The sequence below is a fragment of the Apodemus sylvaticus genome, chromosome 2 (assembly GCF_947179515.1).
Source record: "Apodemus sylvaticus chromosome 2, mApoSyl1.1, whole genome shotgun sequence".
Taxonomy (NCBI): domain Eukaryota; kingdom Metazoa; phylum Chordata; class Mammalia; order Rodentia; family Muridae; genus Apodemus; species Apodemus sylvaticus.
Window position 1 is genome coordinate 98,930,229 of NC_067473.1, and position 16,446 is coordinate 98,946,674.

The 16,446-nt window shown below is 39.9% G+C and overlaps 1 pseudogene and 1 gene segment (V, D, J or C); one reads left to right on the top strand and one right to left on the bottom strand.

Annotated features, from left to right (window-relative positions):
- Positions 1-828: 828 nt before the first annotated feature.
- On the bottom strand, positions 829-6,988 carry LOC127678016 (E3 ubiquitin-protein ligase UBR1-like; annotated as a pseudogene).
- A 7,003-nt stretch (positions 6,989-13,991) lies between these two features.
- On the top strand, positions 13,992-14,839 carry LOC127677159 (Ig kappa chain V-III region MOPC 63-like). The segment is given in 2 exon segments: positions 13,992-14,139; positions 14,393-14,839. Coding segments are annotated over 2 exon segments (450 nt in total).
- The last annotated feature ends 1,607 nt before the right edge of the window (positions 14,840-16,446 follow it).

Genomic DNA, 16,446 nt, shown 5'->3' on the forward strand with positions numbered 1-16,446 from the left:
GTCCTCTAAGGACCACTGTGGTCCATGATGCTACTGAAGGCCTTGTATGAATCAGTGATCATGATGTGGCCAGGAACCAAGTTGATGCCCAAGGCCTGTGTTGCCATCTAATACCACTCAGATGTCTATGTGTGCCATAGCCTGAGGCCATGTTGATATATGTTGCTTTACTGTCACTAGGGGCCATACTAATCTGAGTGGCCTCATGGACACCTGAGGTCATGGTGATATCTGTATCTGAGCTACTGCTGAGGGATATGCCTGGGTTCAATGCCCTGGACTAGTCAGAGTCTGTGTTGATGTCCATGGTCCATCCTATTACCAAAAGTTAGGGAGATGTTCCTGCCTATACTGATGACTGAAATCATGGTAATGTCTGTTAGCCATGTTTCTACTGTGACACATACCAATGTGAGGGGCATGGGATGCCCACTGAGGCTCTACTGATGTCTGAGTTGTGATGCCACAGAATGCAGGGTCTGGATGTGTGGTCCTAGTGCAGCCAGAGTCTGTGGAGTTTTTGTTTTGTCTTGTTTTGTTTTGTTTTGTTTTGTTTTGTTTTGTTTTGTTTTGGGGGGCGGGTTTAACAAGCATTTCTTTAGTGTTCTAGAACATAAAACATTAATCTATTTCTTATTTTTCCATTGAAGCTTATGTTTGAAAATTGAAAGCAATATTCCATTAAAGAATATTTTATTAATGTATGTGAATCTGCACATGGATCAAAAGACCCTCCAATATTTCCCTGCCCACAGAAAATTCTCTCAAATCTTAGATCTGTCTTTATTATTGATGTCACTCATGATTGTCTTGAGGCAGAGCTGGAGCTCAGAGTAATTGCCAGTTGAATTTAAATAGCATCTGATTATTCTCCTGGCTCTGAGCAATCTCTTCCCTAATGCAGTGCTGTAGCCACACCAAATGCAGCTTCCTGTAACTCTCCTGAGATAAATGAAATCGGTTTCCCCTCTTTAGCCCTGGGTCTGTTTCCCAATATTCATCCAAGTAAGGGGCTTGGGAGGCACAGTCTCTAGCTTTTCAATCCACCAAAACCATTCTACATTCTCTGATTTTTAGGAAAATGCAGACTCCAGCACCACAATGAAGTGCATGAGAAACGCACACTCCAACCTCTTCCCTATTCACTATTTCTTGACAACAGATATTCTAAGAACACAGGATGGCTCCACAGAAAAGATGGAGGACAAGATGCTTTCACTCATCATCACAGACACCTAAAGTAAGAAGCTTTATTTAGAAGACAGCTGTAGTCATCAGGACGCTCCATCAAACTATTTTTAATCTAGGGTACCTGACCACAGCACTTTTCTGCTTCAAAGAGATGAGCAAGGCAGGATCTCCACACCACCTCTGTAGTAAGGGTCTTATGGTATCCAAATATTCCTGGAAAAGCAGGAACAAATTTTTGGGTAAAGACGGAGAGCTACTGAGTGCACTGTATTCTCCCTCAGCGGAATTGGCAAACAGTTCTCAGGCAGAGTTGCTCCAAGTAAATAGTGGAAAAGCAGTGGAGCACAGCAGGGGTATGGGGTGATACCATTACTCAGGGAGAACCACAGGTACTAGCAAAACATTATATCCAGTGAGGCTGTCTGTGTGCTGTGAGACTTCCACAAAGAAAACAGATGCACAGTGAGCCTCCTCACTGTCATCTTCACCTTCAACAAGCAGGAACCCTGGAGACAGATGTATATATGTTGTAAGTAGTATCTGAAGCATAAGTTCCATGGTGATCAGATGAAAGAGATAACAGTGGTTATGTGAAGAACTAAGTGATGAAGGCTGCAGATACACAGTGTCATCCCAGGACAAGAATGGGAACACTAAGACAGCACCTATCAGAACATGAAATAGATCTATAGATAGAAGGCATGGTGTATTTTCTGATTGTAGGTTAGGAAGAACAACTGACAAGAACCAAACCAGATGTTCTGTATCAGGACCTGTGGACAGGTAGTCCTCTGTGCAACTGCAAACTGGATTAATGCCAACAGACCATTATGCTCTCCATTTTGAAGTACTCCAAATAGAGGTTATCGTTGATCTCCCAACAGGTTTTCAGTGGCCTGGATGATGAAGGCACACATGCTCCAGGTCATCATGGGCACTCCTGGGTCTAGTTCATCAGGAGGCACTTTCAGACTGATTCTTTTAATTGTTGTGGCAAAGAGAATGACCATTTCCTTGATACAATTTGAATATTTTACCAAAGACTGAACTCCAAAACTCAGGATGAAGTGAAACTCAAAAGTAGAATCCCGCATTCTTTGACTAAATAAGACAGGAAATGCTGGAGCTTCTCCTTTACCATGCTTCATATTATAACCTGATATTCTGGCAAGGACAGTCTGAATCCACCATGCCAAGTCCAGAAGTTGAGCAAGAGCCTCTGCATTCTCACTATTGATCTTCTGTGGCTGCAAAGGAATGATGGGGATGACAGTGTTGCAGAGAGACTTGCAGAGCAGGCACAGGTACTCACCACTCTCCAAGTCAAACAGGTCAATGTGAAAGTGCTGCTGAGAGCTCAGCTGTACAGCTTCAAAATACTTCTGCCAGCACACTGCATGCATGGCATGTGCACAGCTTCCTGTATAAGTTCCGTGTGCCAAGTCTGGATCCATGAAAAGAGGACCCAACGCTTCCACTAAAAGGACCACAGGCTTCCCCCTGTTCTGGGTTAGGGCAGTGGATTTCTGGACACAGGCTGACAACACCATGGAATTATTTTCCAGTTTCACCTCTTGTTCTTCTTGGTAGAGGATGCCCTGTTTAGGACCCAGAGCAATTCTAGAAAACTCACTGACTGCTGAGGTGCTCTCTTCCTCCATAACAGAGTCTTCCTTCCATGTTATTTCTGAAGTATTGTCATACATGAGTTCGTTGTTTCAATGAAGTTTTTCTGTAAGGCAGACATCTGGCCTTGATCATATGGTGATGTAGCCTGGCAGCTTCAGCTTTTCTCTTCTTTTCTGCTTTTTCTTTATCGTGAGTAATCTCCTCACTTTTAATGGACTCCAACCCTGAAGTGGTTGCCACAACTGAACAAGATTTTTCACTTAATCACTTCACTGTGTCAAACATCTGGAGTATCCATGTTATCATGTCCTTCTGGCCTTCTGATTGGGGAATTCCTTTGAGTTTTTCCAAAATATTTCTTTATTCTGAGCATTCATGGCTCATCTTCCCAATCTTGAAGCCTTATGGTAAAGTCAAAAATCAGTTCTTTTTCAGGAGCTTTCTGAAGCTGCTGCTTCTCCTCCAGCAAGGCCAGGGCCAATACATGGAATGCCATCTGCAGCATCCTTTCTGTCCACAGATTAGACTGTGTCCACTGCCTGTTCAAAGATGGTCCTGAGGATATACATTATAACATCAGAGCTGAGCAGGTTGACTACTTTGCTGAAAGCAGGGCAGAGCTAAGGAGGAGGTGGTGGCAGCAATGCTTCATTTTATTTTCTTGTTTTTTCCTTTTCTTCTGCATGTGCTCAGCCTAATAAAATATTTTATAAGCTAATTTAAATTATATTCAAAATATTACTTTGATTAGAAACCAAATAGTTTTCTTAGAGAAGGTACCACAAGATGAGTAATGTATGGTCTCATTCAGAACATAGCTCCTGTTTTTTTAATCAGAAAGGCTGATTCTCTGGAGCTATTGAAATAAACCCCAGGGGCTTGCAGGAAACTTTCTGGGAATGTTGAGAAAAGGGGAGGGAGAAAATCATACATACACACACCACATTGGAAGATGAATTGAAATTCAAAAAAATCCAAAAACTGTTTTTCTCCCACCCCTGATATATCCTAGCAAAATCTTTCTAGCAGTAAGGAAATTATGATGAGAATACATTCTATTTTTCTTCTAGTTAATGATTGTTTTAAATAAAAAAAGTATGTTCCCCATAGCCATTAAATAAAAAATACATTTTATATATTACATGGAAAAACATCATTCTCAAGAACCCACATACATTTATAACTAAGCAAAATGTTAAAGATTAACAAAGTGTAAACAAGCAAGGTAAAATTCTTATCTAGTTTCTCTTTACTGACAGACTGAATTCTGAGATTATAAGGAATGGATCATTTATTTTGTTATTAATCTTAAAAAAATAATCTTCCAAAAATCTCCCTGGTTCTGGAAAGACTCAGTGTAGCAGTATAGGGCAAAACCAGAACAGGGAAGTGGGATGGGGTGAATGGGAGAACAGGGGGAGGGAAGGGGGCTTATATGACTTTCGGGGAGTGGGGGACCAGAAAAGGGGAAATCATTTGAAATGTAAATAAAAAATATATCGAATAAAAAAAATAATGTCTGAATAGTACTCCATTGTGTATATATACCACATTTTTGCATCCATTCTTCTGTTGAGGGATACCTGGGTTCTTTCCAGCTTCTGGCTATTACAAATACGGCTGCTATGAACATAGTGGAGCATATATCCTTATTACATGCGGGGGAATCCTCTGTTTATATGCCCAGGAGTGGTATAGCAGGATCTTTCGGAAGTGGCGTGCCTGGTTTTAACAGGGAAGTGGGAAGGGGTGGGTGGGAGAACAGGGGGAGGGAAGGGGGCTTATGTCACTTTCGGGGAGTGGGGGGCCTAGAAAAGGGAAAATCATTTGAAATGTAAATAAAAAATATATCAAATAAAAAAGTAAAAAAGAAAGAAAGAAAATGCTACCAATTTGAAAAAAATCATAAATCTAGACTATTATATATAAAACCATCAGTCTGTATCTGTCTGAGTCAGCTGGTAGGTGGATTCTCTCAGAAAACAGCATACTTCTTTCTGAGTATCATTAATAATGGTAAGGATTGGTGCTTGTTCATGGGATGGGTCTTATTAAAGAATAAGAGGAAGGACTGTGTCCCTGAAGAGGATAGGAATTCCACAGGAAAACAAACAGTTCACTAGCATAGACCCTTGGAGCTCTCAGAGTCTGAACTACAAACCAAAAAACATACATACATGTACTTGACCTGAGCCTCTGTGATCATATGTATCAGATTTGCAGCTTGGCCTTCATATGGATCTTGAACAATTGGAAGTGGAGCTACTCTAAAAACTGTTGCCTGTGTGTGAGATATGTTCTACTAGCTGGACTGCCTTGTCTGGCCTCAGTGAAAGAAGCATCTAGGCTCTCAGAGACTTGAAGCCCCAGAGTACGGAGAAACCTACTCAGAGAAGAAGGGGAGGGAGGATGGAGGAAGAAATGTGGGAGGAGTTACTGGGAGGAGGCAGTGAGTGGGATGTAAAATGAATAGAAAGAGCAATTATCAAATTCATCTGGAATAACAAAAAATCCAGGATAGCTAAAACTATTCTCAGCAACAAAAGAAAGTCTGGGGGAATCAGTATCCCTGACCTCAAGCAATACTACAGAGCAAGTGTTAAAAACTGCATGGTATTGGTACAGTCACAGGCAGGCAGATCAATGGAACAGGATTGAAGATCCAGAAATGAACCCACACACCTATGGCCACTTGATCCTCGACAAAGGGGCTGAAAACATCCAATGGAAAAAAGATAGCCTTTTCAACAAATGGTGCTGGTTCAACTGGAGGTCAGCATGCAGAAGAATGCGAATTGATCCATCCTTGTCTCCTTGTACTAAGCTTAAATCCTTATGGATCAAGAACCTCCACATAAAATCAGATACTCTGACACTAATAGAAAAGAAACTGGGGAAGACCCTTGAGGACATCGGTACAGGGAGAAGGTTTCTGAACAGAACACCAATAGAGTATGCTCTAAGATCAAGAATTGACAAATGGGACCTCATAAAATTACAAAGTTTCTGTAAGGCAAAGGACACCATCAAAAGGATAGATCGGCAACCAACAAATTGGGAAAAGATCTTCACCAATCCTACATCAGATAGAGGGCTAATATCCAATATATATAAAGAACTCAAGAAGTTAGACTCCAGAAAACCAAACACCCCTATTAAAAAATGGGGTACAGAGTTAAACAAAGAATTCTCACCTGAAGAATTTCGGATGGTAGAGAAACATCTTAAAAAATGCTCAATTTCATTAGTCATTAGGGAAATGCAAATCAAAACAACCCTGAGATTTCACCTTACACCAGTCAGAATGGCTAAGATTAAAAATTCAGGAGACAGCAGGTGTTGGAGAGGGTGTGGAGAAAGAGGAACACTCCTCCACTGCTGGTGGGGTTGCAAATTGGTACAACCACTCTGGAAATCAGTCTGGCGGTTCCTCCGAAAACTGGGCACCTCACTTCCAGAAGATCCTGCTATACCACTCCTGGGCATATACCCAAAAGATTCCCCAGCATACCATGTAATAAGGATACATGTTCTACTATGTTCATAGCAGCCCTATTTATAATTGCCAGAAGTTGGAAACAACCCAGATATCCCTCAACAGAAGAGTAGATGCAAAAAATGTGGTCTATCTACACAATGGAGTACTATTCAGCCTTTAGAAACAATGAATTCATGAAATTCTTAGGCAAATGGTTGGAGCTGGAGAACATCATACTAAGTGAAGTAACCCACACTCAAAAGATGAATCATGGTATGCACACACTAATAAGTGGATATTAACCTAGAAAACTGGAATACCCAAAACATAATCCACACATCAAATGAGGTACAAGAAGAACGGAGGAGTGGCCCCTTGTTCTGGAAAGACTCAGTGAAGCAGTATTGAACAAAATCAGAACAGGGAAGTTGGAAGGGTTGGGTGGGAAAACAGGGGGAGGGAAGGGGACTGATGGGACTTTCGGGGAGTGGTGGTCCAGAAAAGGGGAAATCATTTGAAATGTAAATAAATATATCAAAAATTAAAAAAAATTAAATCTAATTTAAAAACTCAGTTACTTCTACTTTAATACCTCATGATGCAATCTACTCATTATTAATTTTTTATTAAATCACATCAGAAAGCTTAGGGCAAAGGTGGGTATAAGAAATTAATCATTACCTTGAACATTATAAGCTTTAGCAAGAGAGTTATATCAGCCACTGCTAGTTGGACTGCCTTTATTCCCAAAATTCTCAAAAAATCCCGAGCTCAACTATTAAAAGTATGTCTTTCTGAGTTGCATTTTATTCCCTAAGATCTTTTTTTTTATTTTTTTAATTTTTTGGTTTTTTGGATTTGGTTTTATCAAGACAGGGTTTCTCTGTATAGCCCTAGCTGTCCTGGAACTCACTGTAGACCAGGCTGGCCTCGAACTCAGAAATACACCTGCCTCTGCCTCCCAGACTGCTGGGATTACAGGCGTGTGCTACCAAAGATCTTATACATCAGAGCCACAAAAAAAAAAAAAAAAAAAAAAAAAAAAAAAAAAACCTTAACCTAACTTTACTAACCATCTACTTCTCCAAATTCTTTCTAGTGGTGATGTTCATTGCTAACAATCTACATGTCTAAGTTCTAAGTGGTGGTTGAATCATGAATCTGTTCTAGCAGTGATGCTTGAAAATGATTAAGCAGCCTTACTGTAAGTGCCAGTTAAACAGCCCAGTGACAGGATCAGAGTTTTCATACAACTCATCAATTAGGAGGGATGTGAAAACTGCACACACAACAAGCAGCAATGCTCCACAACAGTATGAAGTGCTTAGCGCATGTAGTCCTCAGAGCTCTGTCCCTATGAGGCACACCCACCATGGTTGTGTTAACCACTGGGCTGAGCCTTATGAGTTGTAAAGCTGTTTGTTATTCCTCTTGCATGGGCCTTGGTAAAATGTGACTCTCTTTGTCCCCAAAGTTCCCCTCAATGATGCTATAGCACATCAAGTCCCATTCAGGTCATGAGTCTTTCTGATTTCACTAGGTACTGTGAGTAGGTTAGCTCCATTCAGGTAATTGTTCTGGATTTTTATCAAGCAGGTCTGGGGATACTAGGGATAGTGGGAGTACTGGTTGGTTCCTATTGTTCCTCCTATATGGCTGCAAAACCATTTAGCTCCTTCAGTCCTTTCTCTAGCTCCTCCATTGGGGACCCTGTGCTCAGTCCAATGGTTTGGCTGAGAGCACCCACTTCTGTATTTGTGAGGCGCTGACGCAGCCTCTCAGGAGACCAGTACAGCAGGCTTCTGTCAGCAAGCACTTCCCAGCATCCACAATAGAGTTTAGGTTTGGTAACTGTATATGGGATGAATCCCCAGTTGGGGCAGTATCTGGATGGAATTTCCTTCAGTCTCTGCTCCACACTTTGTCTCTGTATCTCCTCCCATGTGTATTTTGTTCCTTCTTCAAAGGACTGAAGTATCCACATTTTGGTCTTCCTTCTTCTTGAGCTTCATATCCTCTGTGAATTGTATCTTAGGTATTCCATGCTTGTGGGCTAAAATCCACTTATCAGTGAGTGTATACTGTGTGTGTTCTTTTGTGATTGGGTTACCTCACTAAGGATGATATTTTCTAATTCCATCTATTTGCTTAGGAATTTCATGAAGTCATTGTTTTTAACAACAAACTAGTACTCCATTGTGTAAATGTACCACATTTTCTGTATCTATTCCTCTGCTGAAGAACATCAGGGTTCTTTCCAACTTCTGGCTCTTAAAATGAAGGTAGCTATGAAGATAGTGGAGTATATGTCCTTATTACACATTGGAGCATCTTCTGGGAATATGCCCAGGAGTGCTATATCTGGGTTCTAAGGTAGGACTATATCCAATTTTCTGAGGAACCACCAAACAGACTTCCAGAGAGGTTTTACCAGCTTGAAATCCCACCAGCAATGAATGAGTGTTTCTCTTCTCCACATTCTCTCCAGCATCTGCTGTCCCCTGAGTTTTTTATCTTAGCCATTCTGATTGGTGTGAGATGGAAACTCAGGGTTGTTTTGACTTGCATTCCCCTGATTATTAAGGATGTTGATCATTTCTTTAGATGCTTCTCAGTCATTAACAATTCCTCAGCTGAGAATTATTTGTTTAGATCTGTAACCCATTTTTAATAAGGTTATTTGATTCTCTGGAGTCTAACTCCTTGAGTTCTTTGTATATATTGGATATAAGCCCTCTATCAATATAGGATTGATAAAGACCCTTTGCCAATTTCTTTGTTGCCATTTTGTCCTATTGACAATGTGCTTTGCCTTACAAAAGCTTTGAAATGTTATGAGGTCCCATTTGTCAATTCTTGGTCTTAGAGCATAAGCTATTGGTGTTCTGTTCAGAAATATCTCCCCTGTGCCCATGTGTTCGAGGTTCTTCCTCAGTTTCTTTTCTATTAGTTTCAGTGTATTTGGTATTATGTGGAGGTCCTTGATCCACTTGGACTTGAGCTTTGTACTGGACCTTAACAAGTTCTAGTAGTGGTATGTGAGACTTAAATAACATTAATATAATTGTAACTTATTATCCTGTTGTAATTACTGTCTGAGAGGCTTACTGACTTCATTGGCTAACCTAGGCCTAGTCCTGGAAGTTTCTACTCTGTGTATAATCTACTCAAGGCCTAGAATGTTTTCAGTCTCTGAGACTCACTGCTGTATAAGCTCACTTTTCTTATTATTTCTGAATTCAACATCACTGTTTTAACTCAGCTATTCTGGCTCAAACTCCTCTTGCAGATGATTTATTCAATCTGGCTTTTCTCTCAGCTTCTGGGTTGCTCTCATTGGCTTCAAATTAACTCTAGCAATCTTTCCTGACCTTCTGACTCCTCAATCTCTTGCTCATTCTGTCATTTCCTATGTCTGGCTTGTTCTCTCTTCAATCTGTCTCTGTAAAATTCTCCCAGTAAAACTGCATCCTTCTCCCTCTCTGTGATGCTCTGCTCTCCCTCTCAACTCTACTCTACTGTTCTCCATGAACTCTCCTGTATTACTGCACTGTACTCTCTTCTTCCTTTACTATCTTTCTTTTAATTGGCTTCCCTTTCCTCTCTATTCTCATGAGTGTGGCATATCCTGTTCTGTCAAATCTTTCTCTGATTTGTCACTTTTTCTGCTTCTCATTATGACATCACTTTCAACCATTAGTGCTTTCATCTACAAACTAAGTTTATCTTCCTTGTTTGAGAAAAAAGTGGATACTAAGGGTGTGTCTGCATTCCAGCCAGGGGGATTAAAGGTTTGTGTCAAGGACTGACCCACACCCTAATTACCTCTGCCAGGGTATGATGGCAAAGGTCATTAAAACAAGTGACAGCTCAATCTTGAAAAAATGAGAAGTAAAAGGAACACTTATACATTCATAGTGGGAATGAAAATTCATCCAACCACTATGAAAAGCAGTGTGGTGGATCCTCAGAAAGAAATCTACTTTGATATACAGCTACACTATGCTTGGGCAGTGTACGCTTGGGCAAGGATACTTCATCCTACCACATAGACACTTGGGCAACCATGTTCACTGCTGCTCTGTTTATACTAGCCAGAAATTGAAACAACATAAATGTCTTTCAACAGAAGAAAGGATAAAGAACACACACACACACACACACACACACACACACACACACACACACACTAACAACATGAAATTTGCAAGCAAACAGTAGAAAAAAATCCTTCTGAATTAGAAATTCTGAACTCAGAAAGATGAATATGGAATATATTTTTGTATTTTGATATAAGCCACATATACCCACCATACAAACACCACACCAACCAAACAAACACCAATCTTAGTTAAGTGAGAACAGTTTATTGAATTTAATAACCTTAATAGTGGCCAGACAAGGGACATTGTTCAGAGCTGAGTCTGAAATTATGACATCAAACAATTCTCAGAGCAGGTTTTTTTATAGGAAAAAAGAGGCTCAAAAAATTTAAATGGCAAGAAGGGGAGCAATATTACATTTCGGCTTATTGGACAAAGTATATCTGCTAGCCTTTTAGCTAATTGGTCCTGAGTAAGGAAGGGAGTGGTCGATAGGTGGTAAGCAGGGGAATTTCAGAACATTGAGATGACAGAGCATAAATTTTGGCTTATCAATAACATTCTTCAGTGTCAGATGTGGATAATAGCTTATGAGAAGTGGAGTCTGAGAACCAGAATATTATTTCACTTTATGAGCAAAATGGAGACTGAATACAAAATGGCTTCAGTTATGTTAAAAGGAGCAGGCTTCAACACCATCTATAGAAACATAAAGTGTGGGTATAGAGAACTGGACTAGGGGGCAAAGGAACAGCTAAATCTCTATCATCATAGCTGCAAAATTTTTGGCAAGGGGAAATGAACTACTATCCTTTGAAACCAGAGAGAAAGTGTGTTTGATGCCAGGGTTGGCAATTATTGGGTCAGCAATATTAATCAAGGGAAGGCTGGTGGAAGTGGCTTGGGTGGACGAACATCCTCATAGAAGCAGGGGCAGAGAGGATGGGTTAGGTGTTTTCGGAGAACAGGGAAACTGGGAAAGGGAATAATATTTGAAAAGTAAGTAAAGAATATATTCAATAAAAAAAGAAAAAGAATTATAATTTAATAAATGCTCACTAAGTCTAAGTTGGGCATGTGGAACTGGGTATTGTTCAGGGAATACAATTCTTAATATCATTTTATAAATCGAGAAAATGATAGGATGAAAGTGCTAACAGTTCATATAGCTGGGACAGAAAGGACAACAGCCTTCACACAATTTTCTTTGTTGTGCGTCAAGTACAACATTCACTAAATAATATTCCCTGAAAAGTGTGAACTATTTGTGCCCCCTATCCCATGGACTCTCTTTACACTATTCATAAAACTTATACTACTTTGCCAATTTCCAGCATATTAACCTCAGGCCCACCTCTGCTTCAACATTCAATTGCTTTATTCTCCTTTGTAAAGCCCAGGCCATCCTTTCCTCCTAATCAGTTCATTTCAGGCATTCTATGCATTTCAAAGAGCTCCTATCTGCACTATGGCCAAATTTCTTGACTCAGGGCTAGGATCAGGTACCCACTTTTCAGTGGTCAACCTTGTTGCACATCTGTGTTGCATTCGACATGGGAGCATCCCTGTCCCATACATCTTCTGTTCTATTATCTCGTCAATCTTTCAGTCAGAGGGTATTGAGTCTCCCGTCATAATGAGAGGGCCATTCTGCTACACCAAAGCAAAATACCAATGTTAATGAATAGAAAGTTAAGTTATAAGTCATAAAAAAGAGAAAAAAGTTGATATAAATAAAAACATATATTATCAGGACTATATACAAAATTAGATGAAGATGTGGGGCTTGGAGCAGGGCAGAAGATTTGGTCATCTGTGTAACCCAGTCTATATGTCCTAGAAGGATGCAAACTCAAGGTCCTCCTGCCTCAGCTTCTTACATGTTTGGATTGCTGGAATACACCATCATGACTGGAAGAAGTGCATTTGTTGATGCTATACATAAGGAAAGTCACGAGCACTGAGACCAATGTGAGCAGGCCATGAAAGCAGTATATGTATTATTGTCTCCCACCAAGAATAGCCAGCCTTAAAGTAACAGCTATGAGATTTGGGGATATTTCAAATGTATGGCACTTGGTATGGATAGTAGACAATGCATAATATAGACATATTTTTATTCTGGGCATAAATGACAAATAACACCTAACTTGACACATTATAACAGATCAACATTCTAATTTTGAATACAAAACTCAACTAAAAAATGAGTATAGCTCAAAAAGGAAGATGAAATATAAAGAATAACTTGTTAATTTCACGCAACACATATTTGTTTTGCCCTGCTTATCTCATCCTTGAACTGTAGCTTATTCAGTACTGTAAATGTATATAATAAAACAAAAGGGCCCACCTCTTTATGGCAGAGACCTGGAAAAAGAATCAGTGAGCATAATCTGAGGAGGAGAGAATTGTCCATCTTTCCTTCCTCCTCCGTCTTTCCTGACTTCTTTATTTCCTTTGCATTCTTTCTTCTTTCCTCTTCCTCCCTTCACTTGTTCTCTTTCTCTCTTTCGTCTCCTTTCCCTTCCCTTCCTTCTTCCTCCTCTCCTCATTCCAATGCTTCTTACTGTTACTTCTTTTCCTAAGTCTTCTTATAAATTTTTATTTTCTTTTCTTTTTTATTTGTATTTGTAATAGATATATTATTTTTAATTTATATCTTATTAGATATATTCTTTACTTACATTTCAAATGATTTCACCTTTCTTTGATTCCTCCCTCCACAAAAGTCCCATAAACCCTCTTCCCTCCATATGTTCTTCAATCAACCCCTCCAGCTTCCCTGTCCTCATCTTCCCCTACACTGCTGCATTGAGCCTTTCCAGGACCATCATGGGCATCATTTGATATGTGAATTGTTTCTTGAGTATACTGAGCTTATGAGCTTATATCCACTTATCAATGACTGCATACCATGTGTGTTCTTTTGTGATTGGGTTACCTCACTTAGGATGATATTTTCCAGTTCCACCCAATTTGTTGAATTGAAAAAAATTCATTGTTTTTAATAGATGAGTAATATTCCATTCACATACCATGGCAAGAGAAGTTGCCTTCAAACATGACATGAACAAATATAAAAACATACAAAGACATATTATACACATGTATCTAAAACAGGAAACTAAAAAAATAAAATAGTATTCCAAGAATTATGTTACTTTTCTTTATTGAATCATATTTCTCTACTCCCTCTCAGATACTGCTTCCATTGGGTGTGTTCACTTTTGAGAGATTAAGTTGTTCTTGAAATAACTTATATACTTTGCCTAGTGCAGCCACAATGCACTCCCTTACCTCACACCTCAAAAAGTCTAGAGGGCAAGTATTTAATAGAGTAGCCTACAAGGAAAAGCTGGGTAGTGGTGATGAGCACCTTTAATCCCAGCACGCAGGAGGCAGAGACAGGAGGATCTGGTTTACAGAATGAGGTTCAGGACAACCAAGAATAGAGAAATGCTGTGTCAAAAAATTATTTAGAAGGCTCCATTAATATACATGTGATGCTCTAGTAAGTTTCCTGCTGGCACCAACTCCCTGTGGTGAAACATGAGCAGGTGCCCATTGAGCAGCAGTACACACTCTGCTGAGCTGATTTGCATATGGAGTCATTATTCAACAGCCCAGGCTCCTTTAAGGGCAGCTGCCAGGAGCCTAAGAAGCATCCTCTCTTCCAGCTCTCAGAGATGGAGACAGACACACTCCTGCTATGGGTGCTGCTGCTCTGGGTTCCAGGTGAGGATGCAGAGGAGTGATGGCCTCTGTGGCCATCATGAGGCTCCATGCCTCTGGGGTCTTGATCATTATGAGTAAGGCATTTGTAATTGGTTGTAAGTTTCCCCAGTCCACTGTATTTTCTGGTTTCTCAGAGTGATATGCACAATTATTCGTAAAAAATTTAAATTAAAAGGTATACATATATGTATACCTTTTAATATCCGCTCAGAAGGAATATATATACCAATGGTCTGTGTGTTTAACATTACAGGCTCCACTGGTGACATTGTGCTGACCCAGTCGCCTGCTTCCTCAGCTGTGTCTCCAGGGCAGAGGGCCACCATCTCTTGCAGGGCCAGCAAAAGTGTCAGTACAGATATGCACTGGTACCAGCAGAAACCAGGACAGCCACCTAAACTCCTCATCTATTATGCATCCAACCTAGAATCTGGGGTCCCTGCCAGGTTCAGTGGCAGTGGGTCTGGGACAGAGTTCACCCTCACCATCGATCCTGTGGAGGTTGATGATGCTGCAAACTATTACTGTCAGCAAGGTTGGGAGGATCCTCCCACAGTGCTCCAGGGTTGAACAAAAACCTCCTAGGGTTGCAGTTCACTGAGGCTCAGCCTTTCAGTTCTCTCTTACTCACACATTTCAACACAGATTTAGGCTTGTTCAGAAAAATATCTCAAATAATGAAAAAAGTTTTATAAACAGATATATGTGTGTGTCCCATTCTTTATGCTTTGTAATTTCATAAGTTCCCAACAAAATATATGATTGTTTTAATTATTTTTTATAATTTAATTTTTTTTAATTTATTGAAAAAGGAAGTAAAGAGATAAAAACACTTTATGATAAAATTAAAGATTTACATGGAAAATATTTCAGATAAACACATCAAAATTGACAATTTTCATGGAAAATTAAAGAGTAAAGTGTAGGCATGTAAAACATTGCTAAAATAATTAAAATATGGGATTGAAACATTTTATGACAGAATTGATGATTTACATGGAAAATATTTCTGATAAAATTGAAGAAATATACAGAAAAAAATGTTAAAATTAAAGATTACCCTGAAAATCATATAGATAAAATGAAAGGCATAAATATAATTCTAAGTTGATTGGAGGTGGAATTATAAACATTTTCAGATAACATTGAAGATTTACATGGAAAATATTTCTTGTAAAATTCAAGAAATAAATATACAAACATGTTAAAATTTATTATTTCTTGGAAAACTTTACATAATTAATGGTAGATATAAAAATTCTTTCAAGTCGGGTAGTGGTGGCACATGCCTTTACTCCCAGCAATTGGGAGGCAGAGGCAGGGGGATTTCTGAGTTCAAGGCCAGCCTGGGCTACAGAGTGAGTTCCAGGACAGCCAAGGCTATAAAGAGAAATGTCTCAAAAAAAAAAAAAACAAATAAATAGATAAAAAATAAATAACTCTTTCAAAGATTTACATTGAAAACATTTGTGATAAAATAGAGGAAGAATGGAGTCCAGCAGGCCCCTGTGGGAACCTTCAGGTATCTGCTTCGGGATCTGAACAGCCTGGGCCACAGCACTCGGTCTCCAGGAAGTGCAAGAGGCCCGGTGTGCACCTGGAGGCAGACTGGGAGCACACAGCTAGCTCTGACAACATGGAGCTTAGGTTCCAGTCCTGAGACCTCTGGCTGGAGGCTTCAGATCTCTGCTTCGGGATCCAAAACAGCCTGGGCTGCAACACCACATCTCTAGGTCTGGCAACAGACCAGAGGAGCACCCAGAAGGACAGCTGGGAGGAGTCAGTGTGCTCTGGTGAGTCCAGCAGGCCCCTGTAGGAGCCTTCAGGTGTCTGCTTCGGGATCTGAAAAGTCTGAGCCACAGCATCCTGTCTCCAGGCAGTGTAGGAGGTCAGCTGTGCACCAGAGGCCACCAGGGAAGAGGCAGCTTGCACTGGTGACTCCAGCATTGACAAGACCAACTAACACCACTGAGAACTAGATGGCAAAAGGCAAATGCAGGAACGTGACTAACAGAAATCAAGGCAATATGGCAGCATCTGAACCCAACTCTCCTTTAACAGCATGCCGGGGATACCCCATCACGCCAGAAAAACAAGATTTGGATTTAAAATCACTGGTCATGATGCTGGTACAGGAACACATGAAGGACATACTTAAAGAAATTCAGGAGAAAATGGATCAAAAGTTAGAAGCCCTTACAAGGGAAACACAAAAATCATTGAAAGAAATTCAGGAGAATACAAAAGCCAATAAGGAGGAAACGCAAAAAAAAAAAAAAAAAAAAAAAAAAAAAAGAAAAAACTTAA